The sequence below is a fragment of the Platalea leucorodia genome (genome assembly GCF_965183815.1).
Source record: "Platalea leucorodia genome assembly, chromosome: 2".
Taxonomy (NCBI): Eukaryota; Metazoa; Chordata; class Aves; order Pelecaniformes; family Threskiornithidae; genus Platalea; species Platalea leucorodia.
In genome coordinates this window covers 82,082,713-82,105,516 of record NC_138824.1, presented here as the reverse complement: position 1 = coordinate 82,105,516, position 22,804 = coordinate 82,082,713, and the positions used below count along the sequence as shown (strand labels likewise).

Genomic DNA, 22,804 nt, shown 5'->3' with positions numbered 1-22,804 from the left:
GTGGTCGAGGAAGGAAACTGGTTCATAACATTGAATTTGAGCATAAAAAAAAATTCTGCACAGCTCTGCTGAGGCAATCGGTGTCCAAAGCAATCCTTTCAGTACCAGTCAGGTTTTTCTCGTTAAAATTCAACATTTTTCACTGGAAGTAGAAACGTAACAAAATTTTAACTTAGGAGAAATCTCTGTGCTTTTCTATTTTCCAAAATATAGTTTTAGCCCCACTAATGTATCGAGTTGCTTTGGCTTTGGGTTTAACATAGGTTAACATGCCCAGATTATACAGTAATAGGCACTAACAATAATTTCAGTTTATAACAATAGGTAGAAAACTCTCCACTGGGTTTATAACTTACTCTGCTTTTCACTGGAATATCCCATTTTTTAGACCAACTTTGGGCTCGAAAAGCTACATTTGCATAACTAAAAAAAAAAGTATGTAACATTTAAAGTTGTGTTTCAATGCGGCACCAAAGGCATGACAATGCAGAAGAGAGATTATAACAAAAACACCATACTTCAAATAAAGAATAAATTCATAAAACAACTTCTAAGCCTGGAGGAGTGATTATATATATATATATATATATATATATTTATGAGTTCCACCACTATAGGGTAGGAGAAACAGCATGCATAGATGTCATATATATACATATACACACACATACATATATATATATATACATACAGTTTTAGCATAGCACTGTCAAGTTCTTAATCTATAAAACAACCTGATTGACATCAGATGTTTTGGGTTGACCCTGGCAGGGATCTTAATGATTTTTAGATACTAAGTACATTCTTGAAGTATAAAAACATAGAACATTGTAAAATAACTCATACCTGAGATCCAAAGGGTACAAATGACTTTGGAGTTGGAACCATTGATTTCAAACCAGTGCTCATACTGAGTGAATATATTTAATATTAAATGCAGAGAAGATAATGGTTGATAAACTATCATACAGATAAAGCACTATTCCAAATGCAGCAAGTGTCAATATTGATACGATACTGGAGGTTTCAATTACTATTATAATGGGAGTAGGAACATGAATAATAGAGAGTCTCATAGAACATCTGTGACCATGAAGTATAATCATCATACATCCTCCGTTCTCTCACTTTTTGCTAAGTTAGCCTGAAACTCTTCTGGAAGGGACTGCACAGCCCTTCAAGAGGCTAGCCGTGGGAGTTTGAGGAGAATACACAGTAGACTTTTTAAAGCTATTTTCTCTGTTTCTTCAGGCCAAATTCTCTTCTCTGTTCTACTTGCAATTCCTAGTGATACTATGAGACTTGAGGACTCATAGGCAAAATGAATTTGAGCTAGTAATACTTGTATCATCAACTGTGCAATGACTCATACAATAAATATGTTATTTCGTGGAGAGGTTTGCCTTGGTTGGTATTGCAGCACAGTTCATCACAATCTTTCCTAGAAAATGCCTTGTAACCATCAATTATTGGAGAAAAACAATATAGCACTATTCCTGACATCCAGTGGTACTCACCAGCGCAATCAAATCCATTTCCTCGGTAGCCCTGTTTACATGTACATTTGAAGGATCCTTCAGTGTTGAGGCACTCTGCATGGAGGTTACACCTGTGTGTATTTGTCACACATTCATTTACATCTAGGAAGAGATATAAATGCTTTAGTGAAAACTGCGTTGAAACCCAAGCTTCACGACAGCCTGTTTGTGCCGGCCATCTGTTTCCAGGTATTGTAATCACTAGTGTTAAACCAAGACGGTCCAAAGACCATTGGAGGCAGAAGAATTCACACTAACGTCAGCTCCAACTGCAGAACTACTGGCATATGCGTCCCTGGAAAATGTAGAGCATCCCAGTGAAGACAAAGTGAACATAGTGATTTTCTGACTGAGAAAAGGATTCAAACTACAGGTTGTACACACTGTTCTATTAAGAAAAAGCAAAAGGCACCAAGAGAACATGTGACATCAATTAAAAAACAATTCACCAAATCTTTCTCATTCTTTCATTCACTCTGGAAGAAATGCAATGGAAAGTAACCCTGAGCATGCCAAGATGTTAAGATCTTCTATCTGCCGCTAACATTCCGGCATACATATGATGCTGTATGATAAAACTATAATCAGGAAAAATTCAGTAGAAAATACTATGTTCAACTGACAGCAAAATGTACAGGCATTGAGTAACTGATTTTGTTCTCCTTTCCCCTTATTTTGCTGCATCACAAAGATGTTTCTGATTTCTCCCACATGAGGGAGCCAAGTTGCACAAATTTTTGCACCACTTGCATTTTACCCAGATTGCTTCATTTGTAGCAGCTGACAGGTCGTCTCATAATGTAAGTCAGCTAGGAGACAAGTAGCAAGAAGACTGACTCACAAATGTGGTATGTCTGAGGATGAGATTCAGGTTTGCAGATAAAAGCCTCACTACTGAGAGCTCTCCAGTTTCTGCCCCATGCACACATATTGTATGAAAAAGTAATTTTTCCACTTTATGCCTCTCAGGGTTTGCATACAACAGGAAATGCGAACTTGAGTCTCCAAAACCTCCCTTATGACCTCCCTCCCACCCCTAACTCCCAATACCAAGCAAATACAAACAAAACCTATGAATTCTCTTTTGTATGCAGTTCTTGTAGTAGTTCCAACCCTTCCAGGCCCTCATGTAGTCAACTGCTTGAACAATACTGCTGCAGTGCCTGCTGCAGTAATTTATATTTTGTTGTTCTTCCACCATTCAGCTAATGGATTGAAACAGTAATAAAGGTGTTTTGGTATTTGTTTTAACAGCTGGGCATGTCAAGATAACTTTTTGCCTGTATTTATTTTTGTTTGGGAGAAACTTAGGCATGCAAGAGAGACCTGAAAAGTAATTAAAACCCACTATTTTGATACTTTTTTTTTTAAAGTTCTGTGCTGTCCATCTAAACAACTGTTTTTACAGTCATGAAGGCACTTCATTCACATTCCTCATTAACGACACAAAAGAAGAAAAAAAAAAGATTGTGGGACTGCTTGTTCATCACAGGTTGAAAGCCAAGAGGACAAAAAATGGCTCTTGAAAGAAACCTGTACCAGAAGTAGCATTTCTTTGTAGTCAATTGTTGCTAATGTACCAGAAGCCCTTGCACATCTTGGCTTGGTACAATGAGGCAATTTAATTTGCAAGTGCCAGTGATTAGGTTTTTCGTAAGGCCACAGAGAAAACCCAGAGAAAAATCCAAAGTGTCACCAAGAATATTCTTAGTGACATCTTTTATCCATTTCTGAAGCAGTATCCCCAGACTAGGCCAATATGCTTCAGGCAATGACAGGAAAGATGCACAGTGTGGGAACGAAAAAGAATGCAGAAGGAAAATTCATGGGCTAAATCTTACCTACACAGTCATAACGGCTGCTGACATATTTTAGTTCATAACCAAGCTGGCACTTGCAGTAGTAGCTTCCAAATGTGTTGACACATCTGCGGTTGTAAGAGCAGACAGCTTTGCCAGTGGAGCATTCATCAACGTCTAGAGCAGAAGAAGGGATGCTGGTCAGATCCATGAGAAAGCAAACCAGGAAAGCAAGAACTACTTGGGATTTGCACAGGAATGGTTTGGTCTTGGCTATCACAAGTTGTTTAATAAAAAAGTCCAATAATTTCATACTTGGGGATGGCCTTTGCATGCGGTAATATGAATGAAGCAGCAAAATGTGAACTAACTTTATGGAAGATTTTGCCAGAGACCTGGCACCGCAAAAGAAACGGTAACTGGCAGCGGTGATTGTCCTCACTGGGGACAATGATGTACCCTAAGGTCATGGAGCAGGGTCAGGAGGAACTCCACAAATTCCATTATTTCTCTGAGAAAGGAAATGTCAGAGAATAGTTTAAGAGAAAGCCTCAGAAAGAGGAAACCGAGAGCAGCAGCAGCTCTTTCTGCTGAATCTCTGCACCTCCCCTTGCTGGGCTAAGTCAAGATACAACGGGGAGAGAGTTTCCAGACTGCGAGTGGCCTGCCAAGCAAGGCAGATGACAGGGAGAGATGTTTTGGAGAGAGAAGGAGGAGGCGTGGTATGGGAGGAGCTTAAGAACATTATTCAACAACCACTGCAATTAAATGTTGCTAATTTGATTTGTTTTGTTGTAATGTCAAATTTAAAATAGTGTCGATTATGATATTTGGCATTTGTCCTTCCCTACCACATTTCAGCACATAGCAGTGACTTTGCATGTAATTCATCGTGCCACGCTGCTGGCCTTCACACCTTAGAACTGCTGTCTTTTTATCATCTCTACCATTCTTTTACAGTGCTTATTTGATCAAGGGAAAGTGGACAACAACAGAAAAATATTTAAACAAACCTGTAGTCAAAAAATCCCTCTTTCTGCCCATGCTACACTTTTCTGATGATGGTCTCTGTTCCCTAGCCTCCAGGGCATTCCCAGGCCTCTCCAGGTTCTCAGTTCTCTGCCAGGACCAGGGTCTGTCACAAGCTAAAGGACAAGCCTGGCTGCACTCAATCCTAGCGTGAAGTTTATGTCTGCAGTGAACACTGAAGACTCACTGTACTCTTAGAAACAACAGGTTTAGGTTAATTGAATTTTTTTAATCTATAATTGATATTTTTTTTTTCACCTATGCACATGTTGAAGAGGAAAAGTAAAACATATTAATGTGCTCTTCTGCTCTGCAGGTCCAGGAATAATGCAGCTTCTTAGGAGGATTAAGCTAAGACTAATAGGCAGGGATCTTCAAATGTTTATCTGTTTATAGTGTTTCTGTGACTAAGACTAGAGTATCAGAGTATCTTTTAATCTATTAAGCGTTATGCTATATGGCATGATGTTACTATTTCTCTCATTTTATAGAGGGAGAACTGGTGACAGAAAAACAGTGACATACCACAAGTTTCGCAGAAAGAAGGGGTCTGATATTTCCAACCACTGGACATACCTTTTTGTCTATTTTACCTTCTATCCTATGTATCAGCATTCTTCCAAATCCATTTGAGCAGGCAAGGTAAATACAAATGAACCCAATAGAAAAGAATAAAAAGAGTTGCCTGAATAATTCAATAAGAGATTTAAGAGAACCACTCATCTTGTCTATTGTATTTAAGTACATATGTCTACGATGTTCACCTTCAAATAGCTCTTAAATAATTTAAACTTGTTAACTGTGACTGGTAGTAGTCCGAAAGCCTTGCTGATTACTCAAAGCAGGTCATTTCCAATTACAAACTCATTTCATTTGAAAGAAAGAAATAGCATTCTCATGTTGGAGTGTTTATAGTTTGGAAGTTGAGCCAAGTATCCATACGGGTTTATCTGATTGCTCCTAAAAGTGACTAAGTAGTCCCAGGCCATACAGCCTTCATATGTGACTTGATATTACAGCTGTGTGTTAAGGAGAATAATCTATACAGTAACTATCCTTCTACACAGCAGTGTCTTTTGGTTGATGCATTTATTTAATCTTTTGTTTGAAACGTGAAGTATAATATTGTTTTGGCCATTGCAGCTCCAATTCATTTTTTATGCTTGAATGTTAAACCTCTCAACATCTAAAACATTCTTTAAGCTGTAGAAATCATTCAACCACTACATATTGGTAAGCAGCATCAGAAATGGATTAGCTGCTGTTACTCTTCTTTGTCTGTAAGGTATCATGTCCAAGCTGCCCTTTATGATCTGGAGGACTTGCACTATTGTGACAGAAAGAATGTAAAAATATGTGAAATCATCAATGTCATTGGGTACGTTGCTAAAGGCACTTTAGTAAATAGCACTTCTTGCAAAAAAAATTTTCACAGAATCACAGAATGGTTGAGGTTGGAAGGGAAATCTGGAGCTCATCTGGTCCAACCACCCTGCTTAAGCAGGGACACCTAGAGACAGTTGCCCAGGACCATGTCAAAACAGCTTTTGAATATCTTCAAGGAGGAAGTTCCATCCATCCTCTATTTTTCATTCTCTTTTGGGCAGCTCTGGGAAATAAAATATTTCCTAGCTGCAATTTTCAATCTTCTATGCTTGCCTGGATGGAACAAAGATTAAAAAACCACAAAATATCATTCCCTGAGGTTGACTAGGAGTGTTACCCATTTAGAGGCAGGTGAGACTAGGAAAGAAAGGCTACACTGGGAAAGAGGGAAAATAGGAAAGAAGGAAACAAAAGCCATCTTCTGGAGAATTTTTTTTTTTTTAATTGATATTGTTCAAATGCTACAAGATAGCATTTTACAGGAAAATGTACTTATTGATTCAAAAGGACAACCTGCATTTTAAGACTTAGCTAAAGCTATTGTAAAGAAGAAATCTGGAACCAAAAATTCTTTTGTTTTTTTCCCATATGAAGCTCCGCTACTAGTCTTATTTTAAAATGAAATGGCATAAAGTACATACAAAGCAGTATTTCCCTTAAATTTAAAACAAAGAGCATCTGGTCTGAAAAATGAACACTTTCAGAGCCTTTCAGGTTTGTCTGTGATGAACAGCAACAAGAATATGCCAGCTTTTGGAAAGATGCCCAGGCAGACCCTGGACCTGATTTATCAGGGCACAGCCCTGCAGACACTGGGGTCAGACGTGGCTCCCAGCCCCGCTCCTCTGCTCCCTGACGTGCACTACACTGCCCCTTCTTCTCTAGTTGTTGGGGTGGTCCCTTGCTTTGGAGGGTTTGTTTCACATCTATTGGGTTTTTAAAGGAGTTCATTTAGCTTCAGTATTGAAATGGGTACCATTTCAGCATTGGATTGCAATGCTGTAGCACTGCTTTGTCAGATGACAACATAAAATGGTATCACAGAACAGTACCAAGTGTTCTAAGTAATGCTTTCTTCACCACACAGGAAACCCCCAGGTAAAGTGATGTTGAGGCTTCTGGAGCAAAATCTGGAAGCTTGTATTGTGGGTTATCACAATAAAAGAAAAACCCATCCAAACACCAGCCCCAAGTTCTATAATGCATTATGTCAGTAGGACAGCTTCCTGCAGGCAAAACTTTGTAGACCTCAGAGCAACAGAGAGAAACTGAATCTGTTGATGACTCCAAATTATGTCAAAACATTTAATTATTTGTTGGGGATGGGACTCGCCTGAAGAATTACATGACCAATATTATGAGAACGGTTTTTAAAAAAAAAGGATGCAAGCTTTACATCACACTGTGACTAACAAGAAGCATTATTCAAGCCAGTGAGGAGAGCTAACTGCTTATTAACCTCTCCCCAGACTCTTAAATTGTTTGGGATCCCATAGGAAAGAAGGTGAGAGTGAGTTCTCTAACCATACCAATGCACGTCCTTCCGTTCGGTCCCAACTGAAGGCCACCTGATGGACAAAGACATTGTACCTCCCCTTTGACTTCTTCACATCCATATTGGCAATTCACCATGGCACATGTCCTAGAACCTGAAAACAGTTTTTAAAATAACAAAAAGAGAAAAAAATCTAGTCTGGGATTACACACTTAAAATTAAGTTAGATCTGGATGAATGCAGAAAATTAATCAGAACAACAAAACTCCATTCACCATTAATCAAGCTGTTTATACATTAACACATTAGTAATACAATTCAGGAGTCCATGAGATAGATCTTAAATTCCCCCTCTCCTTCACTTTGTTCTTTCCTTATTCTTCCCTTTTTCTCTGCTCCCATTTTTGTGACTTCTTACCACTGCCTTTTAGATTCAGAGACAGAACTTGCTCAAAGCAAAAGAAAACAGCATTTTCAGAACGGCGTATAATAAGTGTATAGAAAAGACAATGATGTGTGCAGGTGCATATATAGCTACAGCCATCTTATTTGATTTGAGTATAAAATATAATGCATATTAGTTCTGTGTGCTTTTAAAATTAATCTCTTTAATCTGTGATAAAATTATTTTTCTTAGACTGGTTTCTTTAGACTTTGTGGCTAAGTGATAGCTACTAAAGGCCAAGAATTCACTGTATTTGCAAATGCATTTTACTTGTGTATGAATGAGAACATACAGGAGGTAAGAGGCAAAAAAAGATGGACTGTAAATCATAATACTTTGTCACATTATCTACTTCCTAAGTGGTAATAAAGAAACTTCCTAAACATTATTCTTCTGCAATTGGTAATTGTCCGCTTTCTCTTTTGTTTGAAGCTCCTAATTCTGGCTTTGGTTAGACATAACACTGGCTTAGCTGAACTGCTAATCAGATCTAGTGTAGTAATTCCTGCAGAGTTTAGGTGACTTTGTGTTAGGTACTAACCTATTATCTATTTTAAGCAATGGTCCTCTGTGGCCCAAAGCCACATTTTTCTGATATCCCTCTTCCAGCTCCACAGTCCCTTGGTGTGGTTGCAGATAAGCCTGGCTGCTCAGACTAGGTGGACTTCATCTTGCTAAGGAGACTTACATCATGGAGAATTTGATTCAAAAGGAGCAACATTATGCTCAAAATGTTTGCCTGAATAAAATGATGAGAATTCTAGAGTTGGTTAAATAACCTAGCATTTCATCTGAGTACAAGCTTAAGTTAGCATCAAGTGAAATGGGAGACTAGTGGACTTAACCAAGAACAATGTCTACTTGAGTAAATAATTTATTACTTCATTTCATAATCATAGCTTCTGCTTAAGAAAATAAATGCTCTTCGGAACTGGAAGATGGCAGATGGGCTGGTTAATAAAGCACGAGCTGGATGAACACTTTTTGCCTTCTTGACTAGAGCTGTGAAGAATGAAGACTTCCCTTCTATGGGAAACCTGCTTTTCCCCCTAGAAATTTGGTTTCATTCTGCATCAGTGTTTGTTGGCGTTCCACTGAGAAATAATGTTTCCATGTGCCAAAGTGAAATGCAAGCTCCAGGGCTCACAGCTGCTCAGGCAATTTTTTCACATGCACTCGACACTGGCCACTACTGCTGCTGAGAAATTCAGCGTTTTGTGCTGGCTTAAGCAAGAGATGGTGCAACTGCGCATTTGGTACAAATTTGGTACAAATGCAGAGTTTATTAAATCAGGAAACCAGTCCTGAACTAAGACTGGTTAAAGCTAATCCAGCAGAAATAGTTAGTAACAACCTGGATCTAGTTTTCTTAGTTCAGCAGTGTGGCTGCAGCAAGTGTTTGTGCTCAGAGGAGCAGGAGTGAGGCATGGGTGGGACAAAGCTGCTGCTGAGCTCAAAAGATAGTTTATTTTGACTGTAGTTCTGGCTTCTGCCAACTTCAGCTGTCCATAAGACAGTGGCCTTACTGAAAACTGCTCGGTGTATGATGTCAGCAGATACACAAATTATCTTGGAAGAAACGGAAGGAATACATATCCATTTCTCAGGGATCTCAGGGCCCCACAGCTGTTGTCTACCGGTGATACCCACCATAATTAGTAATGCAGAGGCACAGCCATGAGCTGCGCTGCAGGGAAGGGAAACCCTCCAAAAGCTCTGGCCCCAGGCACCTTTCGCAGCAATTTCAATCTCCCTGTCACAAAAAGAGAGAGTAGGAGCTCTGGCTTTTCTGCCTGCCCCAGAGCTGCAGACCCTGCACTCCTGTGAGCGTTTGCTAAAGCTGAGTATTTTTCCAGTTATCCCAAAACATACAGCAAACTTGCCAGATGAACACCCTGCCTGCTGAATGGTTGTCTCCAAGGTTGGGAGATCAAGAGTTTATGGTTCTTTGTCATATCCATGGGAAAGGTTGCGCTGCATCCCGTACAGCTAGGTCCATTGCTTTAGGACAGACCTCTCAAGCAGATTGTTCCACGGCTGAGACCAGCTAGCTTCCTTGTCCAACTGATGTATCTGCTTCAGTCCCGTGGACTCCACAAAGTGTTGTCACCGTGTTACCTAGGGTTTTGTGAAATTCAAAGCCAAAATACCTGTATGGGACAGCTCAGGTGAAGAAAAAAAAAAACCCCAAACTATTTTCTACAAACAAAACAGTGTCATTGAAAAATAAGAAGCCTCCTCAGGTCTGAAAAATCAGGTTGGCTAAGAAAGCAAAATACTTTCCATTACATTGCTGGCTTAAAGACAAAGAAAATAGGTAGAAATACAGTTTAGATAAGCCTTAGCTCAGTGAACAAATGTTTGCAAGAAGCTGGCGGCAAGTGTGGGAAGCATATCAACACTCAGAGAAAATAAATGAGTCGGGGAACACACAAGGTAAAGCAAGGAGTAATGGCATGAAATTCAGCACAGTAAAAAGTAGTCTGTATTGGTGCTTTGCTTGGATAGATTCATTCATCCTTATTCAACAGATGAACTGGCAGGACTATACACCAAGGTTATACTAGCTGTCCTTCATCTGAAGTAACGTTATCAAAGACTTTTACTTCTAGCAGGACAAAAATTCCTCCAAACACCAAAATACGAGTATGACCTAGTCTGCCTTGTCCAGATACTGCCAAACAGAAAGCCTCTTTCAGCTGCTGACAGTACCAGAGAGCTGAGGCAAAGACCCTATCCTGAATAAGCTAAATCCACTCATCACAAGAAGAAAATCTGCTGGGATTAAATGCGATTAGATGATTTTGGTGTGCCTGTCCTATCAGCTCTATTACTTACTTGCACATGTGCCATCTGGCATAAGCATGTACCCGTTGAGACAATAGCACTTGTAGCTGCCATGTGTATTCATACATCTGTGTTCACAGGGACGTGGTTTCAGTCCACATTCGTTCAGATCTGCAGAAGTCATTGGAATGAAGTGAGTGCTGGGTTTATATACATATATTCATACATAGAGGCGGATAATATTGCCTAATGCCTTGAACTCCCCACAGTACAATCGCCTGGATTGAAAATGAGCCAGCCCCTTGCAAGATGAGAGTTTAGGAGACCATCTGGCCGAAAGACTGCTAGCAAAACTAACATACACAGACCTCTACACCTGAAAAACTAATGCAAACTCTGGCCACATCTGGCAGCTTGTTAAGAAGAGGTGGAGGGGTGAGGAGAGAATTGCATTTAGTCTCTTTTCTGGGAGTTATTTTTCTGGATTTCTCTGATTCTAGCTGGAGATTTTAGCCCTCCAGTTGACCTCCGTACTGGAAAGGCAAAATGAGACTAAGAACAACAAATCAGCTTGAGATAAAGTGAAACAAAGATTTTGGGTTTTTCTCTGAGCTACACATTAGCACCAAGGTTATCAGTAGCAGAAATGAAATACGATATATAAGAATTATGTGACTTTAAGAATAAAAGGACAAATCTCAAAAATCTCAAAATCCTGAGAATAAGAGCATCCTAAAACCTCAAAATCCAGGATTTAAAAGGCTTCGCAGAAACTAAATTAATTTCTAATTCCCAATAGCTATCCTTCACAGGGAGAAAACTAGAATCCTAAGAAGTTTAATTTGTGTGGTATAGGCAGAGCAGATCTGACAATGGTATCGGTCCTATGACAAGGGGACAACATCTGTGCTTGTGACTTGTGTGAACTGACACCTCTCCCACTTGTATTTTGAAACCTCATTAGTAAAGAGATAGAATTCATGAACAGAATGCACCAGCATACACAGCCCATTCAACATGTGTTTAATGGCACAAATTACCAATAATATAATTTCAATAAAGGTGCAACTCTCAAAGCACTGAGCTTGTGCAGCTCCACTTCTAATGAGAGAATAATATGTTCTCATGTCTATGCACCCTGCAGGCCACAGAAAAATCTTCAGACCACTCAAAGCATAACCTTTGTGGTGGTTATACATGTGCAGAACTGTTTGTTACAGCTCAGTCCAGGGAAGAAAAACAGGGTTGCATTCTATTATTTCAATGTAGGGTCTTGTTTGAAAGAGGAAAACCTATCAGCTTGCAAATCACACTGGAGTTTTGTGCTACTGTGGCTCCACTAAATAACAAAGACTCTCATAACAAAGAAACTAGAGGGGAACAAAGGTTATTCCACTTAGACCATACATTTTTGAAAGTGCTTAGCTGCACCTATCTTGCACAATGCACAGTAATGCACAGATAGCATACGCAGCTCTAAAAGAGAACCTATGGAGATAAGGCTAATTTAGCTCAGACTCAGTGGGGGACTAATACAGTCCCCTTATCTCTGTTATTTCAGTTAGCTCTTGTTAAGCTTGCTCAGCAGGGCATTCTGCTGTAAGGACAGACCAAGGCTACATCTGCCTCTAAACTAGAAGTGGCTCTGAGCATTCCTGGCTGCTGGAACATGACCACCTATATGGCTATACTATTGCAATAGCTTCAGGATATTTCTGGGCTGTGCCAGCCACCACTTTACTAAAAAATTCCTGGCCATGCTTCAGAAGGTAAAACAGCCCCGGGAGCCAACAGGCAATTTGCACATGTAGGTCTGTGCGGTGCTTCCACCAAGCCTCAGACTCTGAATCTGCTACAAGTGCGCAGAAGTGATCTGCTTGCGTACGGAGGGCGTATCAAACCCAGCTGGAGGTACTGCACAAAAAACACCTAAAAGCTGAGGACTTCTCTGTTGCCTTTTGGTAATATTTAAGCTGCCAAATAATTTCTGAGGTTAAACTTCTGGGTTTAGAGGCAGAAGCTGTAAAAGTGATACCTACATATCTATTACATACAACCATGGCTGCTGTTTCACTTTCCTCTCTAGTGGTACTGAGGAATTGACTTACTTCCCTGAAAGCAACACCAAAAGTAAAAAAGATGGAGTTTTCTAAAATACTTAACAATATAGCTTTATAGCATATTGCTTGAAAGATGTTGTGTAATACATGGGTTGTTTTGACTTTGAAAAATGTGAGTGTGTTTAGTATGTCAATGCAACATTTTCAAGCAAAGGCTGCAGGTACTTAGGAGGGTGGCAAGGATAGACCCATCCATTCGTGTGGCCTTTATGTCCTGCTTCCCTCACACACCTGCAGTTCACTCATCTGCACTGCAATAGGATGGCCTGGCTCCATGCACGGTGACCTGCTCCCTTCATCTGATCCAACACAGGGGTCTCAGCTTTTTTTTCCTGTTCCAATATATGACTTGTCACCAATGTGTTAGCTGAAATATTTCAATGTCTAACTGCAAGTTTATGGAGGGAAGGTGGCGCATTCAAAGTTTCTGAATATGCAATCCTAAAGACTCCAAAGTCTGTGTTCTCAAAAATACCACTCAGCATATGCAAACAGATGGCATTGCCCCAGGAAGCTTGAGAAATTACACGTCTAGCCTATAATTGCATGTCTTTCTGATGAGAAGGTTAGTTAAGAAAGTAACATGGGTTCTGTATTTGACTTCTGGCTCTTCTAATAATTTCCTGTATAATCTCTCCATGCCTTAATCTTCTGGCTAGAAATATGACGGTTTGCCCCTATCATCAGCCTGCAGGAGATACACGATATAGGTTCAAACTTCTGTATGCTGAGGGAGGCTTAGAGCTTGTCTGGGATGCTGGAGATGCAAGAGCCTTAAACTCTAAGCTCTTCTATGTACATAAGAAAATATCTTGCTTTACTATTTTGGTAGGTGACACAATCCTTATTACAAGATAAGGAGACAGAACGTCAATAGTCTGCTTTCTGGAGTAATATCCCCATGTGCACAAACCTTGATTACAGGTTTTCCCTGTAAATCCAGGGAAACATTTGCATTTGTTTGGTCCCATGCACTCGCCATACTTGCAGCCATGTCCACAGATAGCTGGGGGAGTCAGGCAGAGAAAGAAGAGAGAAAAAGAAAAAGTTAGAAATACTCTATTTGAGAACTTTTGGCCTGCTTAGTTGCTTAAAAACTTGTTGCACAAGTTCAACATCCTCCATACCTCTCCCTCCAATTTGGGCATGGTAGCTACTGATCAGCACTTTATTTCTGCTGGAAAAAAGTGACCCTAGCATGGATTACACAAGCATGTGCTATTCCAGGGTTGTAAAGACCTGGAAAAGAAAGGGCTGCTTTTAGCTCTCTCCTTCATGTTTTTTCGGCCATGCTTACGATTCACATTTAGGTTTGTACTCTTGCCCTTTTCCTATTTTTAAGAAGCCTATGTGAGAAGCAGCTAGCCAGCAGCTTGACTTGCCACACTTGGCATCTGGAGTAGGAAAGAGGCAAGAGCACTCCTGCAGCCACAGGAGATACATTACCCTACAGCAGTTTTCCACTCTTGGACCTCCTCACTTACAGCTGAGGAACATGCCCATCCCATGGTGGAACATCCAGAGCACATCCGTCAAATGATCAGGCAACTATCTTTACCACACATCCCAATATGTATAATTGCATCAGGTTTACAATGACTTGAGAGGGCTGTGCTTAGCCTGGATGCATCAAAAAGTAAAAATTTTCTAACTTTCAGCCCTCTGGATCATTAGTCAGAAATTAAATGTTGGCTTTTATAAGGCTTAAGGCTCCTAAAGTCAATGTGATTGTCAACATGAGGGTTATTCAGGAAAAGCAAACCAAACATGCATTTAAATCAGGACTAGCTCTGGAAAAACAGCAAAAGAGTATGCACCAGGATGTGCATCTCGCTACCTTGTGTAATTCAGCTGCTATCCAAACAACAGGAACTAGGAAAGTCACAGTGTTAGTTACTATATCGTAAAATTCTTAACTAAAATTCATGCTGCTGAATTCAAGTATCTTCCTTACATTTAAAGATTCATTCAGATGTACTAGCTCTGCAGATTAAGGCATATTTCAACACTGCCCCATCCCTGAATGCAACATGGCATAGTGTGAGACCAGCTGAGTATTAACACTGAAGCAGAGAACACCACTGCATCTGATTTACAATGCAGAATTACATTATAGCTGGCTTAAAGAAATCCGTCAAAGAAGAATGTTAAAAGTTTATGAAAACTGAATTTTACTCATAAAGCACCCTATTGCTTTACAACAAGACAACTTACTCCACTGGCTGATCGAAGTTACATTTGCCAGTTGTCCCTCAAGGTATTCATCTGCATCAAATCTAAGGTGCTATTAAACACCTAATAAATATTAATAAAGGTATTCATCCATTTTTAAACCATCATGCTATATATACAGAGCAGAGACTTTTTGCATCTTTCCCTTTTAGACATCAGTTTGTTGATTTTCAACACTGAATAACCCTAAGCGTCTACTCAAATTCACCAGACGTACAATGCCAAACTCTCTGGGACAACAGGTGCAACATCTGAGAAAGATTCCCAAAACATATATTTTATGACTTTGTTGTGTTTTGCCCAAGTACAGCCAGAGAGAGATTGCACATCACCTTCTCCTTGGGATCTGAAGACCCTTAACAAATTTGAAATTTCATAGGAGTCATCGACTCTTCATTAAGCCAATAATCCACAGACCAGAACACTGGCGGGCTACCCAAGCTCAAGTCAGGTGCACTTACTGCTTGAGTTTTATTTATATATTTAGAAAGTTAAAACATCCTGGTTCTCAGAGGCTGTGTACTCTGAAGGTAATGGATATCAATTCATAAAAAAAAAACACTTCAGAGGGCCGTATTAGAAGACACCGCATTTTTGGCACTTACTTGACAGCTGTAGCAGTACAGGCATGGACCAGGGCTGTGCAGGAGGTTAGAACAGATGGTCCCTTCTGGACCTAAGAATGTTTTAATACATATTTTATTGTTTGGTGTTATTTACCCAAAGCTCTGCTTTTTTGAGGAGATGGTCTTTCAAACATGTTTTATTCACTCTCTCACAGGGTTAAGAGATTTCACTCCTCCTCAGTTTTTTTTCTGTAACTTCTGGCAGACATATATGAAGTCCCTTTATTAGTACGGAGTACACAGCCATGGAAAGGAAACAAGCATAAAGTGTTAATGTTACCTTCGCAGTGGCCCTTGTTGTTCTTTTTCCAGCCATAACAGCAATCCAACCTAGAACCATACCGACACACCCCAGGCTGGCTCACAGTCACCAGCTGCCCACGAGCTCTCGAGCTGTGGGAAGAAGGATAAACACTAGCTCCAGCAGGCACACACACTTTAATCCATTGCTCCATATACTCCTTTGAACATTTCCCTCATGTTTTATCCACTGTCAGGCATTTTCATTTCACCAAACCTTGGGGCATTCGACAGTGTTCCTAGACAGGAATGCAAAGTTGCATTCGTCTGGCGAAACAGGGGAGATGGGAATGTTTCACCTGCAATAAATTAACTGTGCAACACAAATCCTTCCTAATGAGAAACATGGCAAAGGCAAAAAATACAGCCAGGTCCCCTGCTAGAATGAGTCTTTTCTAGTATCAGTGAAGGCAATGGGGCTGCTCCAGCTTGCATCACATGAAGAATCTGGACTGGATATACGATGCCATACCTGACAGTGCTATTGCTTTGGATGATGAAATACTGATTCCACAGAAAAGCAGTTTTCTGAACATCAGGCAGACCCATAAAAGCTAGTGACTTGCTGGCTCATAGCCACTGCATACGTGCAAATTGATTGCCTAAGTGCAGACAGCCCCATGCATTCTGGTTGCACAGGACTCCCTGACCACACAAATTAACATTAATTTAATCTGCCAATAAGCCCAGGGGGTTCAAAGTCACTGTGCAGATCAACAGCTGCAAGAGTTGGAAAACCTGCAACGTTAGTTGCCAAAATTATAAACCTGATGGAAATCCACAACTGCATAAGTCTTCTAGACCTACTCTACGCTGCAATGGGTGCTGCGACTCCGGTTCTCTTCTCCCTCTGCTTGCTGTTACGTTCTCCGTTACCACATGCCTTCTTTTCTCTTCTTTATCCAAAATCCTCTCTCCCCACTGCTTTTTCCAGGCCATAATTTAAAATGCACTTTCTTCAAAGAGTCCAAAGTGGTGTTTCTGACACAGAAAATACCTTATCTGCGAGAGCTTCATAGTAAGCCATCTAAGGTATTGAGGGGGGCAACATACAGGCATAAACATTCCATGGTGGGGGGGGAAGAAAAAAAAAAGGAAAAAAGTCAACAGGCCAGGAACTTTTGCATTTTTTAGTCTGATGCACAATAAAGGCATTACTTTACCACCTTACCGCAGTGCTTTGCACATACCCTTCTGTGCTTATCTGTAAGGTTGCACTCATATTGGAACAGTTACTGCAAAAATCACTAAGGCAAACTAGTAAAATAAATATATGCATATGCTTCAAAGATACAAAACATTACTTCAGAGTTTTCTTTAGTATCAGAACCATTGGAAAGAGAAGGGAGCTCAGAGGAAATGCATAAGCTCATGTATCTGAGATACCCTGAATGAAGATATGGTTCTCACGTCACCTGGCAAGTAAAAAGACTTCAGTGCTAGAATAAGTTGTTCTGAAGTCACCCAGCCTTTGCCATCAACCCAGTGATGCAGTTTACAGGAGTACATATACCCCATCTTCAGACAGGAGAAAAAGCATATTGAACAGCTATGACTCCTCTATGTGTATCTATGAGAAATCAGTACCCTGCCTCTGGATTTATAGACAGTAAAAGAATCATTTTCCATTTTGTTCATCCAAATGCTGCTGGCTTACATCACTTGCAAGCAAACAAGTTAAAGAACATATCTTCTGCTTGCATACTAGAAAGGGCCCTTGAATCCACCTGGATAGTAAATATATATTCTGCTTACATCCCGGAAAATCCCCTTGAATGCAGCTGGATAGTGCTATGACTTACCTGGAAGGTTAAAATGCCTAAAGCTTGGAGGAAGCAGGATCTCATTACTTTCCAAAAGGTGCTCATTTTCACAGGAAGACAACCTCATTCAGTAGCATTTTATTTAATAATTCACTTAAAAATCAAATAATGAAAGTATCTTTACAAAGTATACAGTATCTCACAAGATTTCAGTACGAACTTGTCTTAAAACTTGGAAATGTTCCATAAAACTGCAAATAAAATGAACATAGCTGAACTTTATAGATACCACCCTGGACAAGGTCTTTCACTTGTGCTGGTTTCCAAAACAAGCACCAAGTTAAAGCCTACCTTCGGCAGTGGGAAAGGTCAACTAGATCACTGAGAGCCCACCCGGATCCCAAAATCTGGGAGGAAAACCAGTTTTGCCAGGTTAGTCCCTCTGGCCTGTGAAGAACCACCAGCCATCAGCTCAGCTATTGCTTTCAGGAGTTCAGCATTTTGTGCAAAGGAGAGAAATGTAGAACAAGGAGATCCTTCCAGGCAGGCAGATCCTTTCCGGGAGAATGTCACATGGACCCTCCTGGACACTGGGGGAGAAGTAACGCAGACTGGAGGCACAGGAGGCTTCTGATCCCTCCCTGTATGATATTCTGATAGGATTTCACAAGGCGTACCTAGAGGCCTGAGTGAGATTGCTGTGCTTGTCACTGTCTGCTCAGTGTGCAAAAAATGCCTGGCCTTGAAGAACCTGCAGTCTAAATATGTGACTGAAGAAAAAAGGCAAGAAAAGGTAGACTGTGCAGGTCAAATCACTGTGCAGGTCAGTGGCAAGAGCAGTCTCCACATTTCTAGTGAAGAAGTCTGTCCTCTGAGAGTCAGCAGCTGACAGGGCTAGTGCTAAAGGTAACAACTGTCAGACTGAGCCATCCAGGGTGCTCAGGCAGCAGAGAAGTAACCGATTTTACGTGGCTGTGACATTGCTGACACCAGTAGGATGACATTTAGCAAAGAACATTCAAGATGAATACCAAGAACTTCTACAATAAGCCAGGGCCTCCTTAGCTGAGGTGACAGAAAGAGCGAGCTGTCCATATTTACTCTCACAAGATCCCTGTGAGCCACTAGCACCATTATAAAATGGGTGGGACCCTCAGGCGTTTCAGTCAAAATTCCAGGGAAGTTTTACTGCTGCCATATCAGGTTGTGTTGTGTACAGTTCTTAACATCCATGCTGGAGAACTATGAATGATATATGGTATATAGGATGATAAAAGCTATGAAGAACAAAAAACCTGTTTTAGAGAGGATGAGAACTTGGCTTCAGCTGAGCAAAGCAAAAGCTGAGAGGGGACCTGATTGCTTCCTAGCTGCCTGTCAGGCGGCTCCAAACAAAAGTGAGAAGAGCTTGTTAAGAGAAAGGCCACTTTATATCCATTTGCTCTTGTGCTACTGTCCATTAATGCTCTCAGGGGGATAAAAGAGTACGAACACAGCCACAAGAGGGGGGAGAGTCTTGAAGAGCGTTGAAGAACCAGAACAATTCCTACCTAAGATACATAGTCTCTTTCATAAACTAAGAAAGATGTAATGTTGCCTGTAACGATACGAACATAAGCATGAATGAAGTTATGTCCCATTTATTCAGCTTCTGCTGAAAAAAAATGTTCCTCTCTGGAGTAATATGAAGATCTTTAATTCTATCCCAAAAGAAGTCGGATCAATTCAGAGCAAAGCATTCAGCTGCTGGCCAGGACCAGGTAGGTATACCTATACCTACAGTGGCATGAGCAGCAGACAAAAGAAACTGGGCGTGTGATGTGAGGACAGACCTTAAACTACTACACAGTACCTTTGACTTCTTGCAGTGATTTAATTAATTTGATATTAAAAAAGAAAACTTATGTATTTACAATAAAACATGTTCAGAAAGTTCACCTGCTCCACTGATCAAGTGGCTAGTGTAGATCTTCCAGCAGAGCTAGGCTGCTGATAGGGTAGGACTGATATCCCCAAAAGTTTAAATACGCAAACAACTGCAAAGGAAAATATTATGAAAACTGGTGAAAGAGGGGGAACAAAGCACACCTGAATGTTGGGACTTGCTTATCCAACAGACTCCCCCCGCCACCCCCCGCCCCCCTTTTTTGTTGTTTCACTCTACAAAATAAGAAAACAGTTTTACATTGCATCAGTTTCTCAAAATTAGTTATGACCTAGGCCAAATCCAAGCTACTAAAAATTCTGTATACCAATGGGCAGCCAAAAATTTCAAATACAATAACCGGGCTGATAGCTGTGCTGGACTGTAATCCTCATTAACAGCCATTTTACCAGTAACAGCTAAAATAAAAAGAAGTAAAAATCACAACAGTTAAAAGAGTTACTTGTCATGTTCTCCTGACCAGTGATCACGAGCAGGGTAAGCACTGTCTGAACTGAGCTATGTGACAGTAACAACCGCAGAGGATGAGCAAGCAAGTCTTCAAAAGCCTGATTTAACCAGGCAGGTAGATAACAGAAGTCAGGTATTGTTTGAGTTAATACAGTTGGTTTTTTTTCAGGTCCTATTAATATTCTGTCTTTTACTAAAGCTTCCTCTGGAAAGGAACATTTGAGCTTTTACTACTTTTTTTTTTTTTTCCTTCAAGACACAGCTGCTGAATAGATTTAGCACTTTGTTTCCATAAGATCTCTACAGGACGCTTTTAGTCAGCTCTTGCCCATACAATAGCTGCCTGCTGCTGGGGGGGTTGGGGGGGGGAAGGTCTCAATTACATTATTAGCAGCTTCCAGTTAACTTCCAAGACAGGATATTATCCCTTTCTTCAATTTTCATCTTAAAAAATTCTGGACATTGTTCCTAGCAACAAAACAACTAGGACCAAACCTAAAATTTTGATCAACTGGTATATTCAGAAGGACAAAAAGATGGTATCTTGCAACTTAGCAAGATTTTAGGAATTTCTTTCAAATTGCTAAAAGTCCGTTATGACTGTACGTCATGCAGAGATATATTTGAACACTTTTCCAAAGAAAAGCATAGGGGTTTTTTGTTGTGGTGGTTGGCTGGTTTTGGGGTTTTTTGTTTGGTTTTACCAAAGTTTATTTGAAAGGCGACTTCCTTCTAGGAAAAAAGTTAACCTATAATTGTATTAAGTAAAACCATAAAAGTGCCACCCATTATCTTTTAATAACTGTGTCTTAGATATCCCTTCAGCCAGTTCCGGGTACTCAACGTGACAACAGTCCTGCTTCACTGCCACTCCCTCCCAAAACACCAAATGAAGTTTAGCTTGGGCTTGCAGAAGTTCCTTTAAGGCTTCATGTGCCCACCAAACTCCTTAAAGGCAGTGCTCAGAGCAGAAAAGATAAAAGTCCAGGCATGAAAGCTACACGTCTAGGACACAAAAATAATCATAATTAATTCATTTTTTTCAAACTGATTCTAATTTTTACTATTTCCTGTTCCTTCTTCCTAGGTATTCAGAGTCAATAGGATTTCTTTGTCCTCTTAAATTAGTATCCCTTATCATCCAAGACTTCCATCAGGATATTTGAAAATCTCGTCTTTCCCCTTCCTCCCAATGGAAAAGGCAGAATGACAATCTTGATAGAAAAGAGAGATGCCACCACCATCATCCGACATCAATTTGGACAAGACAGGCTGTAGAGAAATCAGTCTTAGGTAGGTTGTAGGTTTCATGACTTACTGTCAAATAACATCATTTTTACCAAACACAACCCTTTTTGCTTCAGCTAACTCCAGGGCATACTTTCTTCTGGAAGGAGATAATGCTCTTATTTTGTGTTTTGACACCTTTCAAAGTGTTTGAAATGCAAATACACAACATCAAGAAATTACTAACATGAGCATTTAAACGGAGCTCTGCTTTGAGAGCAAATGTGTTTTCTATAACAGCAGGTCTGGAGTTTATAAACTTCCAGGTCCTGAGGAGCTGACCGCTCCATAGCCCTGTGTGCGCTGGAACAGCGTGCTGCCACTTGTTGATCACAAACGTTCCCATTCACAAATCTGGTACTAAACAAATAAACCACAGGACATCTTGAAGGCTTCATCCCCAGTTGCTGTGAATTCTCCCTTTACTAGCTACTCCCTTGCTGCAGCACTTACGGCCTTTTATTTGCTCCTGGAGAACGGGGAGGGGGAACGCTGGAATGGCTTAAGCTGGAGTAAACATTTTTATTTATCCTCTCCCAAAATCTCATTCTGTTTCTGGAGTGCGCCTGCCTCTGCGGAACACAAGAGCTGCCAGGGCAGGCTGATGGAAAGCCTCTGTCCGTGCAGGCAAACCAAAGACTCGAGCAGCGCACACCTTGCCACAGGCGGTGCAGCTGCTCTCATCGCTTGGACCTCCACCGGCGCACTGAAGTTATCGTTTTTCCCAGAGGAAAAAAAGCCCCAGGGCTTTGGTGCGATTCCCTGCGGGAGAGCGGCCAGAAAGCCTCCGCCGCTCCGCGAACGGCGTTCAGCCCCGCGGAGCCGGGGGCCGCGGTACCGGCTCCTGCCCGGCCCTACCCGAGGCGGCCTGGGGCTGCGCAGCGCGGCCCCGGGGACCTGCCCAGCCCCGCGGACACGCGTGGAGGAGGGAGGCACTCGCTTACACCCGCACCAGCGGGCGAGCACAGCAGGGAGCGCAGGCAGCCGCCTGCCCCGGCCCGGCCCCCCGCCGAGCCGCCGGCCGAGCACCCGCCCCGGCCCCGTCCCGCCCGGACCCCACGGGGCGCTCCCGCGGAGCGGGGGGGCAGCGCGCCCCGGGCCCCTCCCGACCACCTCGCCCCCTCGCCGGCCCCGCTCACCTGCCCGCGGCGGCCAGCCCGGCGGCGAGGAGGGCGGCGAGGAGGGCGACCCCGGGCGCCGGCACCATCGCCCGGCCGCGGGGAGGCGGCCCGGGCCCCGCGGCGGTGAGGCGGCGGCTGGCGGGCCCGGCGGCGGGGCGGGAGGCTCGGCGGGCGGCGGGACGGGGCTGATAAACCTGGCGGGGCGGGGCGGGCCCGCCTCCGGCCGCGCTCGCCGGGCGCGTCCCACACGGCCGGGACGGGGCGGGCAGCGACCCCCGGGCGGGGCAGCGGCTCCGCCGGGCCCGGGGCGGCGGGGGAGAGGGGGAGCTGGGGTGGCCCCAGCCGGGGCACGGGCAGGCAGCCGCGGCCGGGTCCCCCCGGGAAGGGCGCGTCAGCCCGGCGGGCAGTGCGGGCCCCCCGGCCCCGCACCGAGAGCAAGCGCGGCCGCCGCTGTCGGCTTCTCCGTGCGAGAGCCGGGGCC

At 42.1% G+C, this 22,804-nt stretch overlaps 1 protein-coding gene across 1 annotated transcript in view; it reads right to left on the bottom strand.

Moving 5' to 3' along the window:
- Positions 1 to 22,409, bottom strand: part of EGFL6 (EGF like domain multiple 6) — a gene marked incomplete at its 5' end in the record, with an annotated part of 44,148 nt that extends 21,739 nt beyond the window's left edge. Inside the window, 7 exons of the mRNA XM_082333747.1 lie at positions 1,518 to 1,640; positions 3,380 to 3,514; positions 7,282 to 7,401; positions 10,531 to 10,650; positions 13,513 to 13,605; positions 15,738 to 15,850; positions 22,342 to 22,409. Of these exons, the coding sequence (XP_082189873.1) occupies positions 1,518 to 1,640; positions 3,380 to 3,514; positions 7,282 to 7,401; positions 10,531 to 10,650; positions 13,513 to 13,605; positions 15,738 to 15,850; positions 22,342 to 22,409 (772 nt within the window). The remainder of the gene's footprint in view (positions 1 to 1,517; positions 1,641 to 3,379; positions 3,515 to 7,281; positions 7,402 to 10,530; positions 10,651 to 13,512; positions 13,606 to 15,737; positions 15,851 to 22,341) is intronic.
- Positions 22,410 to 22,804: the final 395 nt, after the last annotated feature.